General features: G+C 37.8%; 2 protein-coding genes across 2 annotated transcripts; both read right to left on the bottom strand.

Annotated features, from left to right (window-relative positions):
* Nucleotides 1-3918: 3918 nt before the first annotated feature.
* On the bottom strand, nt 3919-14350 carry DR1 (down-regulator of transcription 1). The gene is made up of 3 exons (XM_021526050.3): nt 14049-14350; nt 9168-9331; nt 3919-6062 (listed from the first exon to the last, which is right to left on the bottom strand). The coding sequence occupies exons 1-3, from the start codon at nt 14266-14268 to the stop codon at nt 5916-5918; spliced, it is 531 nt and encodes a 176-aa protein (XP_021381725.1). The 5' UTR covers nt 14269-14350; the 3' UTR covers nt 3919-5915.
* A 1998-nt stretch (nt 14351-16348) lies between these two features.
* On the bottom strand, nt 16349-23189 carry LOC110470270 (retinol dehydrogenase 8). The gene is made up of 6 exons (XM_077785448.1): nt 22787-23189; nt 22140-22301; nt 20743-20922; nt 19598-19691; nt 17677-17860; nt 16349-16784 (listed from the first exon to the last, which is right to left on the bottom strand). The coding sequence occupies exons 1-6, from the start codon at nt 22941-22943 to the stop codon at nt 16551-16553; spliced, it is 1011 nt and encodes a 336-aa protein (XP_077641574.1). The 5' UTR covers nt 22944-23189; the 3' UTR covers nt 16349-16550.
* Between the last annotated feature and the right edge of the window lie 2129 nt (nt 23190-25318).

Below are 25318 nucleotides of genomic sequence, written 5' to 3'. Positions count from 1 at the left end.
CAGTATTTTCAACACCAAATAAAAAATTTAACTCAATTTTAGGAATAAATTGTCCCTTTGGCTTGGAATATAAAGACTACTGAGGCAGGTTACAAAAATACATCCCAACACAAATATGTTTGAAAACTCTCAGCATTCAGAAGCTTTATCCTGTGTCCATAAAGCAAAAACTTTTAATTATGCTATTGTAGCACAGTCAATACTAGAGATTTCATTTTAGGGAAACAGGCAATTCTCAATCCCTTTTGCACACGAGTAAACCAAAAACACAGCTAAAGCAATCAGTGCAATGTCCTTCCTCCAGGCTTGCCTGAACTACAGTTCTCCCACGGGGCCGTGTGGCTCATGCCCCAGAACCCTCACATTTGGAAGGGATGCCTGCCAGCCCATCGCCTTCCTGAGAGCAAAGTCTGAGCAGTGATCTTTGCCTCAGAACATCCACTAGTGCTTTTTAAAAAAGGTACAATAATACTTCATATTTGTTTACACAATTTGGAAAATTTTGTTAACAGAAGTGACATGGCATTTAGACCCATTTTCACATCTAATTTTTTGTCCATAACATTTCATTTTGTTTACATTTCGAGAACTGTAGTTTTTCAAACAAAGGCATCTCAAAAACTCTAAATTTTTTGTAGAAATGAAAATATGATTGTTTCCAACAGTAGAACATATTGAAAAAGAAAACAAATTATTAATTATTTAAAGATAATGAGCTTAGTTGCATACAACTTGCCCAACAATCCCAGACAACTAAATTACCACAGGTATAGAATAACTGATCTATATGACAATATGGAAGATAGATGCAAGTACATACTTAAGAAGCAACTGAATTTAAATTCTGATTTTTACCTGCTTGAATATTAATTATCTGTGTGTGGAAATAGCACCAGTTATATTACAGTAGAATAAAAAAAATATTGGTCACATTACTCCTTCATACATATTTTCAAATATTTTTGCAGTGATACCTCCTTTATTGCAGGATGGGATGATGAAGACTGTCAGATTTTGCTTTACTAACACTGCCACTGCCCTGACTTATGGACTTCTCTTCCATGGATTACACTGCTGCCTGAGAAAACAAATTACCTGAAATTAAAACAACATTGAATTTGATTTCTAATTCAGCTGTGGTTTTTCACTCTGAGCTGAAAGAATTAATCTTGAATACAACATTAATGAAACCAAGCCTTGGTCCATAACCAGCAATCCCAAGCATTATTAATAAATATTACAAATAAATGTTTTCATCTGTGACAATGACTTTTACAGGTCTGTTTTTTTTTCCCAATTATTTGCTCTCTAGATGATTCACCCTACCCTGAAGATAACATCTTTTTCCTCTACATAGGACACCACCTTTTATTCTGTTGCATGTGAAAATGTTAACTTCAAAGCACAGTGTAATATTGCCTACACCTGATTAATACATGTATCATGCTTTGAAGATGTAAAAGTTTATGATTGCTGACTAGTAGGTTTTGAACTAATACCAAAACTGGACTAATTACTACTGAAATGAGTGTGGAAATCATTAAAAGATACACCATGCAATATTACTACTCCAATGTTAGTCACCCTGGCTGGGGGCTGAGGGAGAAACCAATTGTTTCCTTTGAAACAAGACAAAAAAAAAAATCTCTTAAGTATTAAAAAAATTAATCACATGAACATTTGCCCTTAAAATTAAGTGTAATCTTTACATAGTTCAATATGCCTCTTATAAATCTTCACCCTGATATGTAAAGCATAGTAGCTGTTCACATTTAAAATGTAGAAAAAACCCCAAACTGGTTGTAACAAGTATGGTCCATCCTTACCTGAACTTTTGGTTCAAGCTGTGAGATAGAAGTCTTCATGTATTCCTGCAGCTGATGCAACAAGAAATCATGACCATGATGAATTAAAATCAAACAGCTCTTTCCCCAACATATGCAGGAACATCATCTATTACAGATTTCCAGATTACTGAAGGTTCTGCTAGGTTCACCCACACAGCAAAACCTATCTTTACCAGATTTATCCGTGACTGATGGATGGGATTAGGTGTATCCAACTGGATTTACTGTCTAATTATTTTGTTGCAAAACCTCCACTCCCCAGATATTGGCTTCAGCTGTATTACAGCACAGTACCACGAACAGAACATTTTCACTCAATCTGTTTCTTTCCAGAAATGCACAGTTCTTGCACATTTGTTGTAGAAATGTGCTAGATACCAAATGCACTACATACCCAACAACTGGAGTAAGTACTTCCAAAGCCGCTAATAAATTCCCAGTAACTGATTTCTGTAGCAATGGAATCAAAACAAAAAGCACTCATTTAAATCAGGAAAAAAAAAAGGGACCCATTGGTCCTGATTGCCAGCAAACCTTAATGGGTTGACAGCAAGGCTCACAGACACTCCTTTTCATGACTGAGTTGCACACATACAGCATCCCTTAGTCTCAAATGGGACATTTATTGAGTGTCCTTTTAACAAGTCTGAGGGCTCATAGAGCTAGTACTGATTGTAAGCAAAATCCATCTGAACCCTGGCCAGCATCCCGCTGATGTGCTCTCAGTGTAAAGCTGCAGAGTAGAACTTTTCCATGTTAGACAGGTAAATAGTATAATACCAAAAGTAGATAACACCACGGCATGCTTTATCTTCCATATTACACTTCCCCATCTCCTCCTTCCACATTGTTTTGTGTGTGGCTTACACAAAATCACAATCCAACACGAGGAAACTAAAATGAGGTACACATTTCAGAGTAAGGATTTGGCTGTTTCGAAATGATCATTAAGTCACTTTACTTGGCATTGTTTCAAATGCCAAGTCACCTTTACTCGGCTTTGTTTCAACTGAAAACAATCTTCCCGAACAAAATGATCAACCAAGAATTATTATTCACAGTCTTCCTTTGTGGAAGTACTTTTACAAAATCCGAGGAACATAATTTATATTTGTGGCTTTCAGGGACATTTCCTATTGTGTCAGAAATTCCAGTGTTTCAAAATATAGCTCAATTAGCCACATGCAAATACTGAAATTCAAATACCATTTTAGGCATTTGATGTTTAGAAACCCTAAGATACTCCTTTAAAAGTACCTCAGTGTAGTAAATACAACTATATTCGTTATCCACAATGTCATGCAGATGCGCACTTTATTAAAGTAACAGAATAGAAAGATTTCATGAGAAAGTCACTTGAGCACTCTGAAACAGACTGTCAGAGTAATTATGGAAAACCCACAGATAATCTCATAAATTCAGTATTTAAGAAACAGACACATCCTAATACATGTTTCTTGTGAGACAAAGCAACAATACAGTTCACTAATCAAACTTTATGCTCCATGTACCTGGTGTACCAAAATCATCAGGAGTACCATATATTCAGAAATCTGTCGTCACTGAGCAGTTCCTGCATGGAAGCACAACAGCAAAGTAATACAAAATCTGTTTGTTGAAAGATCAGTGAAGATTCTACCTGAAGTGCCAGAGTTTATTTTCATACTTGGGAAAGAATGGCTGAATAAGTAATTGTTAATCATGACTATCTACATTAAATTAAATTCTTATTGCCTCAGCCTGTAGCCTATCACTTTAGGAAAGCATTTCGGCAGCTAGTACACCATCTACAGGGCTTTTGTGCAGCTTCTCAGGTGCAGAATGTCAGGTTATAAAAATACATACATACTAAATGCAATTCCCCAAAGAGCAGGTCAAGCCCAGAAACATTGTTTGCAAGCAGTAACAACCCCAGAACACAGCAATCCAATCCAACAGCACTCTGGCTGTAAAGACTTCAGGTCACAAAATGTGTCCAGGAAGCCAAAATAAAAACAGGATTTAAGTAGCCTTTTTTTTTTGTTTATAAAGGAAATTAAGAAGACAGACTGTTCATTAAATATAAAAGCAATTTTATAAAAACACATCAGAATTTTATTGCTTGAAGAATACAGCATATGAAAAAGCACAAGAATGTCCAAAAAGAAAGGTCACAAAAATTCAAACATTACACCATACATACCAGATGCAGTAAAATGTTAACCTGATTCCTGCATCAGAAAAGAAAGGTGTGAAAATATACCTAGTATTATTTAGAAGGAAAAGACTCATTTGAAATAGAAAGTGTGAAGGTGTTACAGTACAAATTAGAAAAGCCAACACTGCACATTAACATTGTATCACTAGACTAGATTTTCTACCTTTGGTACTTAAACCTTTACAGAAAACCACTTCCTTGGTCAAACCTTGCCTAACATATTTAATCTGGTATCCAGGAAAGTTTGGGTTTTTTTTCTTTTTTAAACTTAAACATTCGAACAAATACTCTTCTGAGTTTTCACTGCATTACTGCTTTTAAAGACATGTTCACATTTATTCAATATGCAACTCAACACATCTCAAATTTAAATCAAAAGTCACTATGTGACCGAGATCTGAATACATGCCAATTGTATCTTGTTCAGATCTTTATGTAAAAATGGGCCCACAGTTTGCTGTTTGCATCCTCATGTAAACAGACTGCTGCAGCCCTCCTCAAGAATTCCAACCGGAGCAACTCGCTGAGGACATCAGTTGATAAAACCATCCACGTTTTTAGAGAGCTATGGGGTCATCTACAGCAACATGCAAGTGGCTTTTCTAGTCTGCTCAGATCAGTGTACCAGAAGATATGCCAGTATTACTTCATGTAACACATTAAAACTCAGCAATGGACACTACTGTGCTTTATTTCAACACAAAGGACAGCTGCTCATCCATTAAATCAACAGAACTATCAAAAGGACAAATACATAATTTCTGTTTCATGTATTGCTGCTGATCACTCTTGGGGAACAATTTATCAGAAACCTGGACTTACCAACAAACCAATTGAGTGAAGAAAATGTTGTCTTTCAACAAGGTACCTTAGTAATCCAGTGGCAATCTAGTCTGGAGAATGTTAGCATTATGCTGATAATGACTAATCAAGGTTAAATAAATTCTCTCTTTTTTGACATACTGTTATGGTCAGCTTTTGCCTTCTTGCTCTTCAATACTTAATCAGTCCCTGTCACATCAGCAGAACAAACAATTTTGTTTCTTTAAGTTCCAGCTTTATATTTCAACAATATGAATAAATCTGGACTACAAAATACCATCAACAACAGTTAACACTAAACTGGAGTGAAGTAGTAGAAGAGTTAGTTCTTCAAACCAGGCAGTCTTTGAAGTGAAATACTCAGTTAGGACTGTCAAAAGGATGTCATAATAAAACCATGGGTTTAATTTTTTTCCACCCCTATACAAAAAAAAAAAAAAAAAAAATTGAATTTGTACAACTCCTATTAAACATACCTTTTCCTAGCTTGGTGAAAATGTATCATTTTCAAATTTTAACAAGTGTGGTATTCGAGCATATATAATATTTATTGCCATATACATCCTCATTTTAAAAAGAACTAAGAATTCAGACTCTTCTATGCTGAACTCTACATTTTTTTCACGTTAACAGATTATGTCTACTGTACCACTCCCCCAAAAAACAATTAAAAATTCTAAGTAAGATTTTATAGTTTAGTTAAAAGGGAAGAAATGCAAATGTGGATTTAGAGCTTTTTGTATAAATCTCACTATATTTTATAAACATGTTGTTTATTGTAACACTGTTTATTGATCAAATAAATGACGCACTGCTATCTAAAATTTCCATATACACCATTAAAAATCCAAAGTTGATATGATACTGAACCTTAAATCTTCAAGAGTTCAAAAAAGACAGTTTATACATGTACAGCACACAACAGCAGACACCCCTAGAATACCAACTGCCAGTCCACGATGCATACAAACTTACAGGTAAGCATTCATTTCACTGTTTTCATTGTGCAGGAAAAGTATTTCTTAGTAAGACAATTCAGCTGGTGATTTTCAGATATCATCTTCATCATCTTCATCCTGAGAGGATCCTGCCTGATTGGATGCACTGGCTGAGGCAGCAGCGAGCTGTGCCTGTTGAGCTGCTTGTTGCATCTGTAGCCATTCCTGCTGTGCCAGTTCTGCTTGCTGTTGTCTAGCCTAGAGACACGAATTTAATTGTTAAGGCCATACATAGCTCATGAAGAATCTATAGAACAGATTATCTTTAAACACATTTTTATCTTTACCTGCAGATTGCACTTTTATATATTTTTCATTTTTTTAACTAATTGCATATGCAAAACCACATTGAGACGTACGTTAATAATTGGTACCAGGAAGTTTAGCTATAGTCTCTCTCCCTCTGAAGACACCACTGTTTTGAAGCCTTACACTTACAAAAAACAACAGACAGAAATTAGTGTATTGTAATGACTGTGCTGAACCACTAACTAATGAAAAATGTAACTAAGGCTAAGAAAAGGAAACCTTAGACATGAGTTTCAAGGGATCTTAACATTTAATCACAGTTCAGAGATGAAGACAGCATTGCTTTGTTGATTACAAATAACAAAACTTCCAATTATTAAATCATCCAACTGAACCACAGAGGCACACATTATCACAAAAACAAAGCAAGCCATTATGTTACTTTGCCAAGCAATCTTTGCAAAATAGAGCAAGGCATGGTCTTCTCAAATTCCGGCATGACAACTGAGGATGGCTTTGCTACAGAAAGGTATGGACTTCTACTGAAAAGTACAAAAGATTCCACAACACTTCAAATAGTTCAGCTGATGAATCTTCATTTTTCTGCCCAGAGTTTTCACTTGTTTTTTTTTGGTAACTCCAGTTGATTTCAGTAATAGACTGGAAATTTTTTCTTTAACACAATCAATTAGTATATTTTACTCTTCTACTTTTACAAGTCATCAATAAGACTATTATGATTTCCTTTCTAATCCTACTGCAATCACTGACTTTTCCTATTTTTTTGCAAGGCATCAAATTTTTTTTCAGTTTGGCAAACTATAAGATGCCAAAAGATAATGTTCGGAAAACAATCAAACCCTATTTGTCAGCTTAGCAACATGAAAAAAAGGGGAGTGTTCCCTTACTATTACGAAGTGTCACATTTTCCTCTGTTCTAGCAGTAAAAAATAAACAGAAGTAGAAATCTCTTCTCAACAAAAACTTTTCAGTATTTCAAACTTCAAGTGATAGCATAGTTACAAGGGCTGGAACACATATAAGATGCCACAGAGTTTTGAAGGAAAGGCAGCAGCATCTGTCCACATAGGAAGGCACAAATATTTATCAGCCAGGAGGTGACAACAGGGCTCCTACCGAGCCTGTGCAGCGAGGTGCACTGTACACTCAGAGCTGATACACGTGCACGCTCCAGCAAGGAGGCTCAGCACGCCACACTGGATGCATCACTTTGTCAGTGCCCACCCTCACAGCCACATCTGTAATGACAACACCATTTCACACATGGGAAGAGAGAAAAAACCCACGTAACTGAGGAATTCCATTGAGTTGCATTGACCAAGAAGCTCTATAATTAATCTCTGGTAAAATTAACTCATTTATTGCACAACTCCAGTGAGAAAGCCTCAAAAACCCCCCAACTCTATGAAGACCCTTGTCTTGCACAAAAAATTAAGACATGAATATTGGACTGAGACATTCCCTGACTTCAAATATTTACAATCATCCAAGCCAGAGGTGTCAAATATTCATAATAACAGGCAGGCATTTTCGAAATAGAGCAAGAAGTCAGCATTAGTGTCATGCTTTAGAATATTAAAAATATTAACACAAATAAATAAGCATGCACATGTGTAACTATTTTTAAGACTAATTACAGTACCTCCAACAGCACATTACTGCGACTATTTTTGAAAAATGAGACTGTGATCCTTGAATCTAAGCAAACATTTTCCATATTACCAAACACTATTTTTAAAAAGCATTCATACAATCTTGTCAAACTGGCATGCGCTGTCTTAAATTAGAAGTTAAGGCACAGTAACAGAATTTTAAAAGAATATTCTTCAAGTTGTCATTCCTTAGACAAAGTGTAGCTTGCATAAGGAGGTTTTAGACAATTTTTTAAATTTATTCTTTTCAGCGATACTCTGGAGCTAGTACTCCCTTAATACACCTTAGTTTTGCTGCTTTTTTATTTTGTGTATCACATTGAGTTACTTGCACAAAATAGTAAGTAAAAAACAGGTATCAAACTGCCTATTTGTAAACCTTACCCAAAATCCAGAAGCAGCCATATTGGTCCTTCTAACTTAGTACATTCAAACAAAAGTTAGGCGCGTGTGACTTGATCATAACTAGTTCACTGCAATATCTATACGGTATGCTGAAATTTTAAATGCCTTAAAATTCATCATGCAATAAAGATTAAAGTATTTGGCGTGTCATGACATGAAAAGCAACAGTCTCGGCAAGATAAAAGTATTGCAAAGGGGAGAGAAGGCCACAGTAATCAGACATTAACTGAATAAGCATTTTTATCAGAGGAAATCAGAGTAAGCAAAGCGAGAAAATAAGACTCTGGCCTTGGTTAAAAGAAAAGAGAAATACCAGATAACCAAGCTCTTAGTTTAGAGAATGGTGTTGTCAAACTAAGAGAGCAGTCAAGAGAAAGATAGTGGAGAAAAAGAAGTAAGTAAAATCAGGTTTTAGTCAAACTGGGAGATGATAAACTATCTGGGAAAACTGGAAGGGGATAAGGCTGGGATGAAGTAGTAGAATGTGTATGTGTTAGTACACTGTTTGCAGACAAATGCTTTTCCCATGCCTCAATGGCCTCTTTAAAAATTTATGCATGAATTCACTCAATTATAGTCTTGCCAAGAATAAAGTTTCTTTCCAAGTATAAGAAATAACATTTATGCACTGATGGTCAGAAACAGAAAAGCTATTTTCATTTTTTAATGCTTCAAAACAGGTCATTTCCTAGAAACCAGCTGTTACTCTTTTACTTCGTCAACTAATTCTCAATATCTTCTCCATGACAGACTGAAAATACTCAAGTAGCAGCAAAACTCCATGCTTTTTAAAACTAGAATATGAAATCTGTTCACATACGAAGTCCTATATGTCAAATCACAGAAGTATCATCTCAGATGCCACATCAATTCTCAAGGAAGGGGATATTTGTTAACATGTGCACATGTTTGCATGGCCCTAGACCTGCAGCATTAATTATTCCAAGCTCATCAGGACAAGGATTGCTTCACTTACTTGTGCAAATAATTCCTGTTGCTGCCTTAGTAGCTCTTCTTCGGGAATGCCGAGGTTCTCCAAGCGTGAACTGGCCTTTCTTCTCTTTAGTGCTACTGTTTTGCATTCTTGTAAGACTTCTTTTACTTCACTGATATAGGAGCCAAACCCCAAACTTTCTAGCGCTAGAAAGAAATAAAAAAAAAAAAGACATTGTTTACCTTCTACAAAGTTTCTGGTAATAGATATTGATTTGTTTAGTTAAAACAAAAAAAAAAAAAAAAGTAAAACACTTGGTAACTTTCTTATTATCTGCTGACAAAAACCTCTATTCTTAAAGAGATCTGACAGCTATTTCCCCCTCCCCCCCCCCCTTCTGCTATGTCCTATAGGAATACATGTTTTTAGGCTAAAAAAATTAAGGTTCATCATGTACAACCAAAGAAGCTTACACTTGCAGAGGATTCAGGGCTTTCAGATACACTTTGCTAGAGACAGGCATTATTCTCCAAAAGACCTCTTTATCCCATTTTTTCTATATCAGAATTGACAAAATTTAGACAGCTAAGAAGTCCTTCCTAACTGAATTTCTATCTGAATTTTCTCTCAGAGATTCTACCTTTGCAGGTTTTGCAAGTCTTCAGTAGAAGGTAAATTAGAAACCTACAACAGAGCAGAAGTGATGCATGTAAAGTGATCATAGATCCTTCAAAAAGGCAGAACTAAATAATATTATGTTGGGTTGCTGAATTTTAACTTTTGTCTTTTAGGATCTAAATTCCTATATATAAAATGCATAGTTCACACATATAAAGCCATATAAAGTTATGTATAAGCACTTTATTGTTTTATTTCTCAACTGAACCCCTTCTATTTATGTCCACATTAAAATGTATTCAGAAGCTAAAATCTTGCACTTTTATCTGCCCGAAGACATTGGCAAAGCAGCTACATCCTGCAACAACACTTTTTTTAAAGAATGCAAAGGTAGCAGAAAGGATTATAAAAACCCAGGTAGCACATGTGACAAAAGGCAGTTTCCTCATGCACCATTTACTATGACATGCCTCTACACACACCCAAAGTGAACCTATTACAGAATAAACTGGAAACATTACATAAACACCAATTATACTAGAAACAAGTATCAGTTTAATAAAAAACATGGTTAATTTCCAGCATTTACACAATTCAGAGTTTACAACACAAGAGTTGTTTTAACCTTTATCTTAATTTCAAACTTTTGTGACAAGCTATTGAAGAAACGGCACTAAACTGCACAACAGCAATCAACAACTTGTTATAAACAAGATCTTACAGTAACTCAGATAATATTCTAACACTAGTTTTGTAAGCAACATTTTCCTAGCCATAACTACAGCAGCACATCATGGTACCATAATCTAAACAATATCCCAAAGGCATTCTCTAAGTTTTCAGCTTCCAACTTGTACTAAGAGACAACTCACACAGTCTTCAGCAGTGCTGTGGGTGCTGCCCTCTAGTCTTACAGCACTACCTTCTCTTTAATAGAGAACACCTGGCAAAGAAATTCACATAATACTTATTTCTTTTAAAGAAATGAAGTTAAAAGACAAACTGATTTAGAGACAACCAAATTACTTCAGAGACAGTATGCCAGTTCAGACTCAGCCCACACACAGACACTGAAAATACTTCTTCCAATTAGCCCACAGTTTCTGAGAGAATTACCAAAAACTTCAAAAGCTTGTTTCATCCAGCCTCAGCAGAGAGGAGGCAAATCCATGTCTCATAGACCAGAACTGGTTACGTTAATACTGTACAGATATTTAAGAACTCATTCAATTTTAAAATGTAATATATATATTTTTTAAATGACAATATATCAATTTTAAAATGACAATATATACAGAAAACTTCTTTAAGTCATACTTTTTAAATCAAACTGAAGAAATCTACAAGTCTAACATCACTAAGACAAATCATCACAGCAAAATCAGAGGTGTTTGTCAAAAGAAAAGGGTTGGCAATCTGAACGATCAGACTACCGAGTCTGAAGTTAATCTCAAGATGTGTTTTTGCAGAAATTTTATATGGTTCTTAAAAGAAAATAAATTAATGGAAAGAACTTACAATTGTGAATTGAATATAGCACCGACACACACAACAATAAAATTAAAATCCCTCACGTGATACAACCAAGACAGATTTTTACAGTTATTCAATATAACAAAGCTATGAATAACCATAAATGATTTATGCATCATAAATCTACTCCATCAAAATTCTGCTGCCTGTGAAACAACTTACAAAGTTGACCATCTTCTTGAAGCACATCAAGGCTTACAGAACACATATGAATGGAAGGACTATGAATCCCTTTATACAAGCATGGTGAGAAAATGTGGGACAAGTGACTACTACTCTATCAGAGCTGCTCTCTCATCAAAACTCAAAGCCTTTCTATTTTTTGAGTCTTAAACATACCATCCTACCCAGATGACTTAAAATTTAGTATTTTCCTGAGGCTAGAATTATCCCACCAAATGTAAACAGCTGAATTCCAAAATACAGCATTTGGGATAGCACCATTCATATTTACAAACACCAAATCACAATTATCCTTTTCCCAGTTTCCTCCTACTCTTAATGACTGCATGAAGGTGGAGGTCTCTGAGTAATCAGTGACACATAGCTAGTAATACTTTTATTTTATAAAATCAATCCATTAATATCTGAGACTTTTAATTTTTTATGCTCCTTTCAAAGGAAATAAGACCTCCCAAAGTAAAATCCCAAACATGAACAGTTGTGGGACTCTTAAAATTACGTGCTAATATACACATTGTCAGTATCCTAACAGTCCATGAAAAGAAGAGACAAGATTTGACATCAATCCACAGCCTACCTTACTGCACAACAATTCCATGTAGACCCCAGTCAGCCAGCAAACTCACCTGAGAGGAAACCCTGCTCTGCCCTAAATTCTCAAAGGCCACAGGGTCAGCTGTATCTGCAATTGCCAGATACAATCTGAACTCTCCCGCTCTCAGAAAGTACAAAAAGACTCCTCTTGGCAGCACCCTGTGCTTAGGCTGGGCCAGGTGTGATGTGATGGCCATTAGCCTCATTTGACTTCTAAGCATTCAGAACAAAAAAGATACATGGGCGACCACAACAGATTTCAACTGCCTCATTTGTTAGCATCGTTATCATGACGCTGCTGCATTAAGAGGCATTCAAAACAGCAAGTATCTAGAATGTATGAAGATTGATGAAAATGCTGAAATGCTCTACTTATACACACAATCACTGTTTCCAAAAGTGGCAATCAAAACCCTCAAACCTCACAGAAGGATCATCTGCCAGCTGACCAGCATTGGAAATGAGCTAATAGCAATTACTTCCTTAAACATAAGCACAGCAGAAAATCCATTCATCTCTAAAACATTACAAAAATGGATACACTGCAATATTTTGCTACAAAGTATAGATTTAATTTGAAAATAACTTTTTCTAACTCTGAGATGTGATAACATAAGGACACAGAACCCAGCAAAATACTTGGCATGGGACCATCTGCTGATGTTATGCACACCCACTTTAGTTTCAATTTCTGTTCCAAAAAACCTGCACAAAGCCTAGGACAGCAATAGGTGAACTCTTTTCTACAGACTACCACTACTGGGTACAAAATACTTTCATACATAAACCCTTTACTGCCCTCGGTCTTAAGGATTACACGTTGTCCTGTGTTAAGAACTAACCTCAAACATTTTGTGTGGCGACTTGAAAAAACTATCCATGTATTAAAGAGCATCACACCTAAAGTATGCTTCCATGTGCAAGCACAGGTTTTACTTTACATCCTAGGCTTCTGTGATGGAGCTACTTTGCTAAACTTGCAAGCTTACATGCATTTAATTTAATATTAAAGCTCGTACATGCTACTTATTTTCTTTTGCAGTTCATGACCCAGTCAAGTACTTAAACCTCTTCTGTAATTTTTTTTTCCTTCAAACAGCAAATATTGCTTAAAAAAATCAGATCACGACAAGATTTTTTTAAACGAACTCGATACCATCATAGCCCTGAAAACAGCTGTAGTACAAATGCTGCTGTTAATACCTCTACTAAGCAGCCGAGTGAAGAACTCTTTCACTACTGCTGCTATAAATTTGTTTGCAGCAAACAACGACATCAACAACCCCGGCTTAAGAAGCAAAGCAAGTGACTTCTGACAAAAAACGATGCCTAATGCAGACTTCGGGATGAGGCAAGAAAACCTATTTGCGACAGAATTTAAAGAAAAACCAACAAGACAGAGAGAGAACTCGCCTTTTATTCAAGCAAGTAGAAGTGCAAGTAAACAGCACAGAAAATACAAGGGCATAGGTCACGTTTAAATGCTTTCTGAAACAGATACGAAGATCCAACATTAAACAATGAGACTCTATGGACAGTCCTAAAGAAATATACTCTTTAGAGATTCCAGACAAGAATACCATGGAATAAAGTCTGGGCCCCACATAATCAATCTCCAACTAAAAAAAAAAAAAAATTTACTAAATTCATATTATTGAAACACGCTGCACATCCATTCGAAAAAGCAGACCTCATTTCCCAGGTACGAGGAAGAGATCTGACGACTTCACTCACAGCACCACAGGCTTCTCTGAGGCACAACACCGGAGCTGGTCCTGAGCACAGCCAGCAGCCGCTCTAACCACACAAAGACATGCTCTCTTGCAGCGCGACTGGCAAGCCAGACAGCACACGCTTCTCCTCCACACCCTTACCAGAGCCTGCCTTTTGTGTTCTGCGTAGCTACAAGCAACCAGAGGGGAAAACGCGGCAGCGGGACAGGAGCGGCTCCCAGGTGCCCGGGCCGGCAGCGGCACAGCACCCGCGGAAGCTCACCTTGTATGACGTGTTCCGGGGAGATCGTTTTCTTCTCCGATTTGTTGCAGATCTCATTGGCCTCGGAGGAGATGAGGTGGATGAACTCAGTGCAGCAGTTGACCACCAGCTCCCGGGCGTCGTTCGCCACGCGGACGTTGGGCAGCGTCTCTTTGATCATCTTGTTGATGGCAGCCCGGGGGATGGTGAGGTCGTCGTCGTTGCCGGACGACGAGGCCATCCTGGCTGCGCTCGGCTCACGGGCTGCGCTCGGCGCCCGCGCGAGCCTCCAGGGCGCGGGGACCCGGCGGGGGCGGGCGGGGCCGCGGGGGCGGCGTCGCCGAGGGGCGGGGGACGGCGGGGCCGGGCCGGGGGTCGCTGCCGGGCCGGAGGGTCGCGGCGCCGGGAAGCGCTGCTCGGGCTCAGGGCTCCCTCGGCCGCGGCGCCTGCCACTGCCGCCTCCGCCACATCCTTCGGCCGCCGGCGCCGCTGCCTTAAGAGCTGTGTGAGGGGAGGCGAGCGGCGGAAGCCCCGCGCGGCTCCGCTGGCCCCGGCTGGCCCGGCCGTGCGGCGGCCGCGAGGCGGAAACGCTCCGAGCCCGGCTCAGCCTGCGAGGGACGGCGCTTCCGCCGGAAGCCGGAGCGGCTTCCGCCGCCGGGAGCGCCGGAAAGGCCGCGCTGCCACGTGCGGGCGGCGGCGAGGGGTCCTTCAGCCGCCGCCCTCCGCCTGGAGCTGCGCTCCGGCCACACCCGGCCACACCCGGCTTTCCCCTCGGTGCCGGCAGCAGCAGGGGATCTGACAGCCCCGCCAGGCTCGTCCCTCCGCAGTTGATTCACGACTTGCAGGCAGGGCTGGCTTTACTCGGCAGCTATCTATCTATTACACTGTGTTTTCTGCTTGCACTCACTTCATAGCCAGTAGTGTGAGGGTTGCACGAGACGGAATTAGCCAGACCACGGTAGTGTTTGTGAAAGGCTCACTAAACCCACGGCCCTGGTCTTGTCTTGCTGTGTGCTGCAAAGGAAAAAACTGCCCCGGAATGCAGCCCAGCCCGAGCTGCAGGACAGAGACAAGCACAGCTGAGCGACACTGGGGCTGCTGGCAGGCCTAGCCCTTCTGTGGGTGTCTCTGTCCAGTACCCTGTGCTGACCCTCAGCAGGTGGCAAGGAGATCTCAGCTGCAGAGGGGCAATTTGCCAGGCTCCCTTCAGCCCCAGCAGCACTCTGCTGTCATTTAATTCCTGCTCTCTCCTTTCGGGCTTGCTTCTGTTCACCTCTCATCCACACGCTGATGCTGGGCTGCTTGGGGCCCCCAGCTGTGCACAGCAGCTGCTGCGGCTGCTCCTGTCCCCTCAGTCCCCTGCATGCCCCTGCATCCTAGGCCCCACCAAAAGGGTCACAACTGCAGAGCAAGCCCTGCATTAGCCGCAGTCTTTGGGAGCCGCAGAAACTTTGAGCTCCTTTGGGGAGAGGCAGGGCGGGGCCGCTGCAAGTCGCAGCACGGAATTAGGTTTTGGCTCTCTGAGACGGTATTGAAGGAAAGCTGGGCTCTGTGGGTGGAATGTGCTGGGAAGCTGCAGCCTGGAGGCCCGAGGGTCACTCGGCCTCTGCTGCGGTCAGGGAACAGCAACGACAGGCTCAGCAATAGCACTGCAGCCAGGCTCCCCTCAAACCTTGGCCTCAAACCACCTGGAGCACTAGGCTGAGAAAAAGCAAGGGAAAAGATCCGCTCTACATGACAGAATTTTGGTTTAACACGTACTTATTAGGATAGCTTGGAACAAGAGGGTTCTGTATCAGACACCGAAGGTACTGAAGGAATTCAGTGGATTGAGATTACTTATTACTGACAATTCTTTGTTTTCAAAAAGTAGTACCCAGACAGTAAGAAGATATTTTATTTTAAGATGCTTTAAAAAAACATTTTATTGCTTGCTAAGTGCAATATGCTAGTAACCACTGCATATAAAGGAAGCATTTAGAATATTATAATAAAAATATATTAATAATAAATATTCTACTAGTCACATTTTAAGATTGATGAGACTTTCTTTTATGTTGCTGATAAATAGATCCGACTTCTGGAAATGAGAATGGCAGTGTAATTGACCAATTACAATACTGATTCTATCCTAATAAGTAAAAACATATTTTTATGATATTAAGAATCTAAATCATCTGCATACTGTACACTTCTCAGTGTGTATTATATTCAAGTAAGTGAAGGAGGTCAGGTTAATATTGAATACACAAATATCAGTCAGTGTTCGTGTTCCTAAGAAAACATCTCTGGAAAAAGCAAAACACTAAACAGAATAAAACTACAGTTAGAGGATTTTAATTGCAAGGGTCTGCAAACAGTAACATTCAAGAGATACACATTGAAATGAATATCTTAGCTAAGCTCAAACAAGTACCTTGCATGCATTTTCTTAATTACAGACCAAAGGCATTTGAATAACAACATACTGTGTCATCAGTAGCTACAAAAAATAATTCCAATTTGCACTATATAATCTCATACTTATTGTGAAGGTTTTCCCAGGTCAAAGCTCTTTCTGCTTCTCCACCGTAGCAATTTGATGAAGTTGAGACTTGCACTGAAGATTTTGTCATGCTGAAAAACCATTTTGTAGAATATGTCAATGGGTAGATCTCCATTTGGATCTGCGTACTTCAGAGTTGTCATTGGAGTATACAAGGTGTTGGTCTGATGGCGAAAAGGTGGATTTTCTGCAAGAATTATCTTTACTGTATGCTGTAGAGAAGGAGAAACAGAATTTTAAAAGAACCTTTACCAAGACAGTAAAGTAAAAACCCAGTTTTCAGTGGAAAAGTAGAAGAATAAAGTGCTAGAATTATGTAAAACCCTGTATAGTTTTACTAAACCATCATTAGAAATTCTTCTTGAAATATTCAAAGGCCATAAGAAGTATTTCTTATTTATTCTTCTGTTTCTCTATACCATGGCAATAGCATCTGACAATTTAGTATCCTGAGTAGTCTTCCAAATGATTGTGGGCTTATATGCCCACAGTAGGTAGATCCTCTCTTTTGCAGTTCACTGCTAAAGGGACAGGACTGTGCCTTTGACACCAAGATCTGGGAATCATCAGTTGACACTAAAGATACTCCTTCTAGCAAACACCTGAAATCATCATCCCCTCCCACAGGTGGCCTAAACTTGTCTTCCTGCAGGAAGCTTCAAACATCAGAAACATCCAAGTTTCTTTTATTGTGCCTTGGTGGCCTGGGGTGGCTGTGTGAACTTCCCTTAGTGGAGGGATTATGAGTGAGGTGGAAAGGACAGAGCTTTACCAGTACTGGGAACCCTGGGTGGATGTATGGTAACAATGCAGAATATTCAGACTTCACCAGAGGATGTAAAGGGCATCCAATATCTGAGTAGTATTTAAATTACAATTCATAGTTATCTTCAATAATTCAAAATGAACATTCTTTTAGTATTTTGTAGACTTTTGTTTAAAGACTCTGAAAATTCTTTTGAATTTTTAAAAAAACTTTTTAATTGTGTACATTTAATTAATCTGAATGCTTCTACCAGAAAAACCCACCAGCCAACCACTGTATTCATAAATTACAAAGGGAAGAAAACAACAACAACAAAAGATGAATTTTTTATGAGTTACCTCTGCAACATCTTCAGCACTTTGTCCCAGGCTCTGAAAAATTTGTTTGTAATTTTTAAGGTAAATGTTAGTAAACATCTCAGCTGTTTCTTTATCTGCAGCTGAAAGATCCATTTTCATTCCATCTTCAAACACTTTTCTTTCAAACTCTGTAACCACTGGGCCTGGTTCAATCAAACTTAACCTGTTCAAAAAAAAAAAAAGAGGTTAACTGGTTGTTTTCTGTCCTCCAAGGAAAATACACCCTCAATTGTTCTCCAAAAAGAACATTGAAAAGTTGCACTAGCAAACAGTATGTAACAGTACTTTCTGCAAAGGCAATCCATACTGCATTACTGCTGCCCTGCTCCTTCTACCCATCCACATATAGTGATAGAAATCTGCATAGTTCAATTTTCAGAGAAGTGCTGTAACTTAATTCATGACATAAGTGAGTGCAGTTGTTACCTGCTGTCTCACAGCCGTGGAATCCAAGGGTGATTTATTCACAAGGACTTACCAGATAGTAAGAAAATTAATTAATGGATGGTAACAAAAGTCATTACTTTCTGGACCAAATCCTGCATAGGTTTCTTTGTTTCTAATTATAATACTAGAAGTAGCTGAAAGAGATAGGGGAATTGCCAGAACATGGATTTTCTTTTTCAAGCTGTTAGTGTTACATGATTTAAGATCCCGCCACTATATAATAATAAAATGCAATACAGAGATTTTTATAGTGGGTGGACAGATTCTGGCTGCTGCCAAATCTCAAAGTTTTTATTTTGCCCAGTAGCATATTATAGCAAATCACTGAAATACAGCTACTGGTCAGATTTTTCCTGGTTCTTTTCTCAGGCAGTAATAACACCCAGCCACTGTGTTTATCAAAACATTCTTTGGGATTGGGCCTCTTACTGGACTTGAGTTCTTCAGGGGATGTTCTAAAGGCTCTTCTTCAGAACTAAATCAAGCTATTGACCTTCACAGCAGAATTCCAACTATTGCTGGAATTAAAGCCCTTTCTCTTGCATCACTCTTCCCATTAGACCTTGAATTTGTCTTATTATACTTCCTTTTATAACCTCTTTTTTACTGTGTCTTATACTCCTGCAATCTCATTATGAATTGTGGTATATCCTGTGTATTATTACATTTAGGTCCCTCCTAACTTTGCAGAGCAATATGCATAATCACACTTCGCTCTGAAATTCCACAACAGCAGCTGTCTTTTTCCTCGAGGCCCAAATGCTTAGATACACAGAAATGCAATGGACACTTACCAGTTATTGGAGTTTGCACCAAGAATAGTAGCAGAATTGCATGAGTATTACATGTGAATTACATGTGACAAATCAAACCCGAAGTCCCACAGATGAACAGGATGGGTCTCCTAAATACTGTGTAAAATGTTAGGAATAGTACACCACACTTCTCACTTTCCTCCCACCCCCCTTCATTACAGGTATCTCACCCTGTAACATTCTGATGGATTTGCACTTGCTCAGTCTCTCTGATAAGCCCTTGAACTTTTTAACCTGTGAATTGCCTAAGGCCATTATCCTTTCCAAGGGGAAAGATCACAGGTCAAAGTTATAATTTTACTCCTGTGATACTGTAGGTAAGAATCTGTTTTCAGAAGCATTGCATGAACTGTATTTTATCCAAAGCTAACTAACCTTTAACTGTTCAAGAGAACATGTTTATTTGAACATCTAGATCTTTTTATTTGCTTACATAATGTGAAGGGTGTGGGCATTTCTATGTCTTTTGTGATGTACAGTTTTCAAGGGCTTCTCAGTCTGTTTAGCAGCAAGCTTTAAAGATTTTTTTCCTACCTCTGAATGTATTTTAAACTATCTAAAATACAATTGACACAAGTGGATCAATATCATTTACACCAGTGGATCAATGCCATTTACACCAGTGGATCAATACTTACTGCAGTTTGAACTTGAGTGCTTGTATAGCTAAACTTTCGCAGAATCCTTCCACAGCAAACTTAGATGCAGCATAAACATCATTAAATAAGATGCCTGATGGTATAAACAAAACATCCTGAGAATGTGATTTTATCCAACATACTAATAGTTTGATTTTAAAGACTCGCGTGTTTTCCCAAAATTTCTACAGTCATGCTGGGAAAACACTAGAAAAACCCTTGAATACACTGAATCTAAATACAAATTTTGTTCTCAAAATTGCTTAGTCTAGCAAAGATGCTTGACTAATGCTTTTCCTCCCCCTAGCTGATGCTGTGGTCTCCTTGGATGATATTATTTTGTAGTCTAAGATATGAAAGTGTCTGTAAATATAATACCATCTGCATTATTTATCAGCAAGACTTTAATAGGCTCTAGATGAACACAGAGGTTGAGTGTAATGCAGGAGATACAATTATGCAAGAGATCCAGCTTGCATCTGAGTGATTTAGAAAAAGCACTACATCAATCCATTGAGGTGGAGGGTGTTATATTAAAACACCAATTCTTGGAGTTTCATGGAGGACCCTTGCTCACCAGAATAATCCAGATAAGATCAATGTCACAGTTGTAATAAATTAAAAAAAAAAAAAAAGCTAGACAGGATGGGCTATAAGAGTAGGAATATCATTATCTGTCACTAAAATTCAACTCTCGAGTGTTGTGAGAAGAGAAACCTTACAAAAAGGTGGCACAGTTGTCCAGGACTGGATTTTATTCTACTACTACTGTGCAGAGCGTAGCAAGCACGTTTGTCTGTTCCCATAATTTTTTTCCAAAAGGAAAGAGAAAAGTAATGCTAAGCCCTATTTTGCAGATAATAAAAATACAACAATAAATTTTATAAAAATTATACTGTTCAAGTTAAAACTCTAAAAAAAATTGCCCTGCAGGTTTTGTTATTAAAATGCTGTGAGAGTTGCTGTGTAATAACAAAATACCTGGATGCATAAAACCCACCAGGTACTTTTTATAGTTGGAACTTCAGCATTACAAAGAGTCAAATATGCCAGCTCCTAGTTTTTGTTTTTTTTCTAAAAGGAGGAAAGCTTTGGATTTTGAACACTGAACTCTTAGTTCAAGTAAACAGGAAAAACAACTTTACCTTGTATTCCCATAACACTGCTTATTATAACTATATGCCCACTCTTTCTCCTCTTCATGTCAGGCAAGATCTCCTTCAGGAGTCGAACCAGGCCAAAGAAGTTGGTGTCCATCACAGTTTTCATTTCCTCAATGCTCTGACATTCAATAGGTCCAATGAGCCCCATTCCAGCATTGCTCACTGCACAAAATGGGAGACAACAGCAAGCAAAAACATCCATAAACATAAACTTGCAATCGTTACTGGAAAGCATTTGAAAGGAATGTGAGGATTAAGGTTTAAATTATCCTAAATACTCCTTAAAGAAAGGATTAAAAGATGTTAGTCACTAGAGTTTTCCAAATACATTTGACATTTCTATATGTCTTTATTTTTAATTCTGCTTTTAATCAAATTTAAATTATCTGCTATTTTTCATTTTTTATTAATTTATTCCTGATTAGTGCTTTTTTTAAAAAATATAAAGGGATTACCAGAAAATGAGTCAAGAATTACTTGTATTTTTTTAATAATTCACTATTAAGAATCAAAAGCTACAGTCAGTATCCATAGAAATTAATAGAAATCTTAAAAAACGTGATAGACCAAGCCATATTTTGGTCTATTTTTTTTGTTTTATTGACATTCATGTACCTTCAAGAGGAAGTAACCCCCCAACAAAAGAAACAAAACACACAATTCCATTGATTTTTATTTGCCTCCTGGATATTTATAAGTGGGGAATGATGATATGACTGGCATTCTCCTCTAGAAGGAGTACATCAAATTGGAGTATAATAAATTCTGCAGAAATAGTTGTTAAGCACTGTTTTAATAATTAATCAGAAAAAAGCCAAGTCCATCATTTTTAGTAGGTAAGATTTAATAGCTGATATAAGCATTTCCACTAAGATACTAATATTTATTTTTAGCAAAACAATATGAAAACACTTGTTGCTGAATTGTTTGTAAAGTACAATTTTAATTCTCAATACAAAATGGAAATATCCCTATAGCTTTTTTGCATTTGTTCTTTTACTTGCTAATTCCCAATGCTATTGCTTTCTTAGTACAGACAGGTGTTACCTTCATTCACGGGCTCTGCTTCATAAATAAGGTGGAAAGTTTCACTCATGAAGATGCCAGTTTAGACAAAATTTCTCACATTTACTAAAAAAAAGTATGGTTTTACCCAAGGCACCTCCCTGTGATCAAGTTTCTCCTTTGTAAACAGGGAAAACAAGCTACCCTACTTCATGGAAGCAGGGTGAGATTTAATCCACTATACTAAATATACTATGTCGCTATTTTTACTTTGATAATTTAAAAAATACACTAACAAAACTTCTCCAGGGTATTTGAGACAATGTTTTATAGAAATCTGGTATCTGTTGATAGCACACACATCCTGTACTTGCCCAGGACATCAATCCTTCTGTCAGGGATACTATTCACACAGGTTTTAATAGACTGTTCATCACAGACATCCAGTTGTTTAATCTCGAGGGTTTTGCCCAGCCTGTGACCTGCAGCTTCCTCCAGTGGCTCTTTCTTGGCCAGGTTCCGCATTGTGGCAAACACTGCAACACACCAGAAATAAAATCTTCAGTGTGGCACTTGTACAGAGAGGTATTAAAGGACAATACTTTTATATGCAGGACTTAATACAGAAATGAGATAAAAACTAAAAGTTAAAGGATTCTATTTTGAACATACATTGTCACTAATTTCCCAGTCTGGTTCTGAAATCCTCGAGAAATTCAAAAGAATTAAACAGCTTTGTCTAATGAAGAACATGGAGTGTAGAAAGCATAATACAGTCACTAAAATTTAAAAACCTGGGTGTTACATTATGCCACTAAACTGTTTTTAGGTACCCATAAACTAATTCTGGATTCCATATTTCCTGGATTTTCACTGTGCTTTCTTGACAGTAGAAGAGGAAAACAAACCAAAAATGAGTCGCCAAACTGAATAAAATCACCTGTTAAATCACAGACAAAAAAACCCAGCACCATCTCAAACAGTATGTTTCTGTAAAGATAAAGAACAGATAGATTATTACCTTTAAATCTTTTCTGTTCATCTTTTGCCATTTTTACAGCTAATGCCAGTCCAATTCCGGAGGAGCAACCTGTAATGAGGACATTTCTTCTTGCCATTCTCTTCACTGAGTGGTTCAATTCTTCAGAGGAGCCACAACGTAAGTGTAACCACAGCATAATGTGAGTGGCCTTTAATACTATCTCCACCTTCCCTGAATCAACAAATCTGAAAATGCTCACCTGGGCGTTGCATGATTAAGGGATAATCTTCAACTAAACAAAATAGAAGCAGATGCTCCTACATGTGCTTATAATCTGCATTATCAAAACTGATTAATACAGAATTTGATTTAATCTATAAACCAAGGTACTTGTAAACTACATGGATTGTTTCTAATAGAATAACCAGCTTACACAGTACTGGCAGGAAAAGCCTTTCCACAATTACAACTGGTCTGCAATGCTAAGTCCTCCACTCACATCTATGGAAAGTAAACTGCACTCAGAGTGGGAACCCTCTGCTAAAGCTCTTCAGAATTTCTACACCTACAGCATTCTCCTGGTTCTTTTACAACAGACTATGGAACAGATTTCTTCCCTGATGACTTACTATTGTAACAGTCTTAATAGGCATTAGAGAAAAAAAAAAAAAAACAAATTGCAAAATGGGATGTGGATTCTGAAAGAGACAAATTGTTGGACAGACTCCTCAGATTTCCTTTTGGCAGTGTTCCCAACCAAGAACAGAGAAAGTCAGCAAGCATGCTGCAGTGGAGAGCTGACAGAAAATGTTGAACAGACCAGTTTCATTACATTCTTGCCAAGACTGAAATCTCCTTCAACACTTCTGATTCTGCAATTGACATGACAGAAATTTTAAAAAAATAAGAACTAGCCTGATGTCTATGTTTTGGAGAAAATATTTTACATATACACTGTGGATTAAAAAGAGGGGCATTTGAGCTGGCACTTCAGTGCAATTCATGTTTAACATACTGTAACTGTAGGTATACTACATTCAGGAAGAAAATCAGTCCCTTGTTTCTGTCCTGAGTGACAGGAAAAAGAAAGACTTTAATAAGCAATTAGCCTTATGAACAGCATTCAGCTAATTGCAACGCCATTAGACACAGTGAAATGTTTTTCAAGACTCAACAACCCCATGTAAATGCAACACACTCCAGAAGAATGAACTTAGTGTTCCAGGATGTAAATTGATTAGTAACTCAAGAAAAGTAGGACACTACAGAAATATTTAACTGAAATTATGTTTTTAAAAAGTCCATCCTTTCCAAAAGAAATAAACTGGCTTTAACAGTATAAGTGGAATCCTTAACTTCTCAGGCAAGCAACAAAATAGCAAAACATCCAAAGATAAAATATAATTGTGATTCTTCTTATTTATCAGGTTTGACCCACAGTTTAACCAAATAAGTTAGTATACAGACAAAATTTCAGTGCAAATGCTATTTAGCTGATTCAGAGATTAGGCAAATTGCTTTTGCTGTTCATGCACATTTATATTTAGTGCATGTAGGAGGAGCAAATGAGGCTTTATACAGTGCTAGTTAGTAGAATTCCATTAGTGTTGTGATGCAGCTGTAATTAAGGATTGGTTATATTTTCCACTTGAAATCCCAGTTTGAAGGGCTTATGTATTCCACTGCTTTAAAAAAGTCTGTCTGAAATTTGATGCATACACTTATAGGCTGAAGGCAAAGTGATGTGCATAAAGAGTTAAAAATAAAAATAGTTTAATTTGCAATTATTGCACCAGTCAACCTAATTCTAAGATTTTTCCCTTTACTGTTATGTAGAGAAAGAAGTAGCTTGATTTAAAACAGTGTACTTATTTGTGTAAGTAACAGTGGTTTGTGTCACATCATAATTTTAACAATATCAGAATAAATAATCTGAAACTTCAGAAATACTTTGGATGAGTGTATCTTGAATTATCAATGGTAGCAGAATGTGTGGCTGGTTTTGTAGAACCACTTAATTTGGACCATGTGGCATTCATGGAACGTGTTTACATAAAGTGAAAGAGCCAGTACTGCCCAAGGAGTTCAGCAAACTGCCACTTGCAGAGTTTTTGGATACCTCAGGTTTGTTGGCTCAGACAAACTTTTAATATACAAAACACTTAACTGAGGCCTGGTATTCAAACTGAAATACATTCAATTCTTTTCCTCTTCTTTACATCAAATAACTTTAGTAACTTGATTTCTGAAGTATGAATCACATGTCTTAATGCACATAAATCATGTGTGCATTAATCAGAATTAGTCTGAGGCCTCAAAAGTACATTTACAGTTTCTGATGCTCTTGTAAATATAAAAGTGGTGCCACTAGCCATTTATACCAACTTAATGTATGTAGTGTTGTACTTTTGGAAACCTGGAAATAAATATGTTTCAGAATGCATAGTTATGATGTGAATTTAATCAGTGGGAATTTTTGTATGTTTTTTGTTTGATTAAAAATTTCAAAAGAAAAAACCTCAAGGTTTATGGCCCTGTCCCACAACCCTGTGCATCTTAAAGATACTGCTT

Source organism: Lonchura striata, chromosome 9 (assembly GCF_046129695.1).
Source record: "Lonchura striata isolate bLonStr1 chromosome 9, bLonStr1.mat, whole genome shotgun sequence".
In the NCBI taxonomy this organism is placed as follows: domain Eukaryota; kingdom Metazoa; phylum Chordata; class Aves; order Passeriformes; family Estrildidae; genus Lonchura; species Lonchura striata.
The sequence above is the reverse complement of the archived record's forward strand: the minus strand, read 5'-3'. Positions and strand labels throughout refer to the sequence as shown.

What these genes read in the sequence shown, in the direction of transcription:
- DR1 (XM_021526050.3), bottom strand. Translation starts at nt 14,268, where the DNA reads ATGGCCTCGTCGTCCGGCAACGACGACGACCTCACCATCCCCCGGGCT. An exon ending in CCCGGAACACGTCATACAAG is followed by an intron (nt 9,332 to 14,048) that starts GTGAGCTTCCGC and finishes ATTTCTTTCTAG; the next exon opens with CGCTAGAAAGTTTGGGGTTT. An exon ending in AACAGGAATTATTTGCACAA is followed by an intron (nt 6,063 to 9,167) that starts GTAAGTGAAGCA and finishes TCGTGTCTCTAG; the next exon opens with GCTAGACAACAGCAAGCAGA.
- LOC110470270 (XM_077785448.1), bottom strand. Translation starts at nt 22,943, where the DNA reads ATGCTGTGGTTACACTTACGTTGTGGCTCCTCTGAAGAATTGAACCAC. An exon ending in TGAACAGAAAAGATTTAAAG is followed by an intron (nt 22,302 to 22,786) that starts GTAATAATCTAT and finishes GGTGTGTTGCAG; the next exon opens with TGTTTGCCACAATGCGGAAC. An exon ending in CAGAAGGATTGATGTCCTGG is followed by an intron (nt 20,923 to 22,139) that starts GCAAGTACAGGA and finishes CATTTTGTGCAG; the next exon opens with TGAGCAATGCTGGAATGGGG.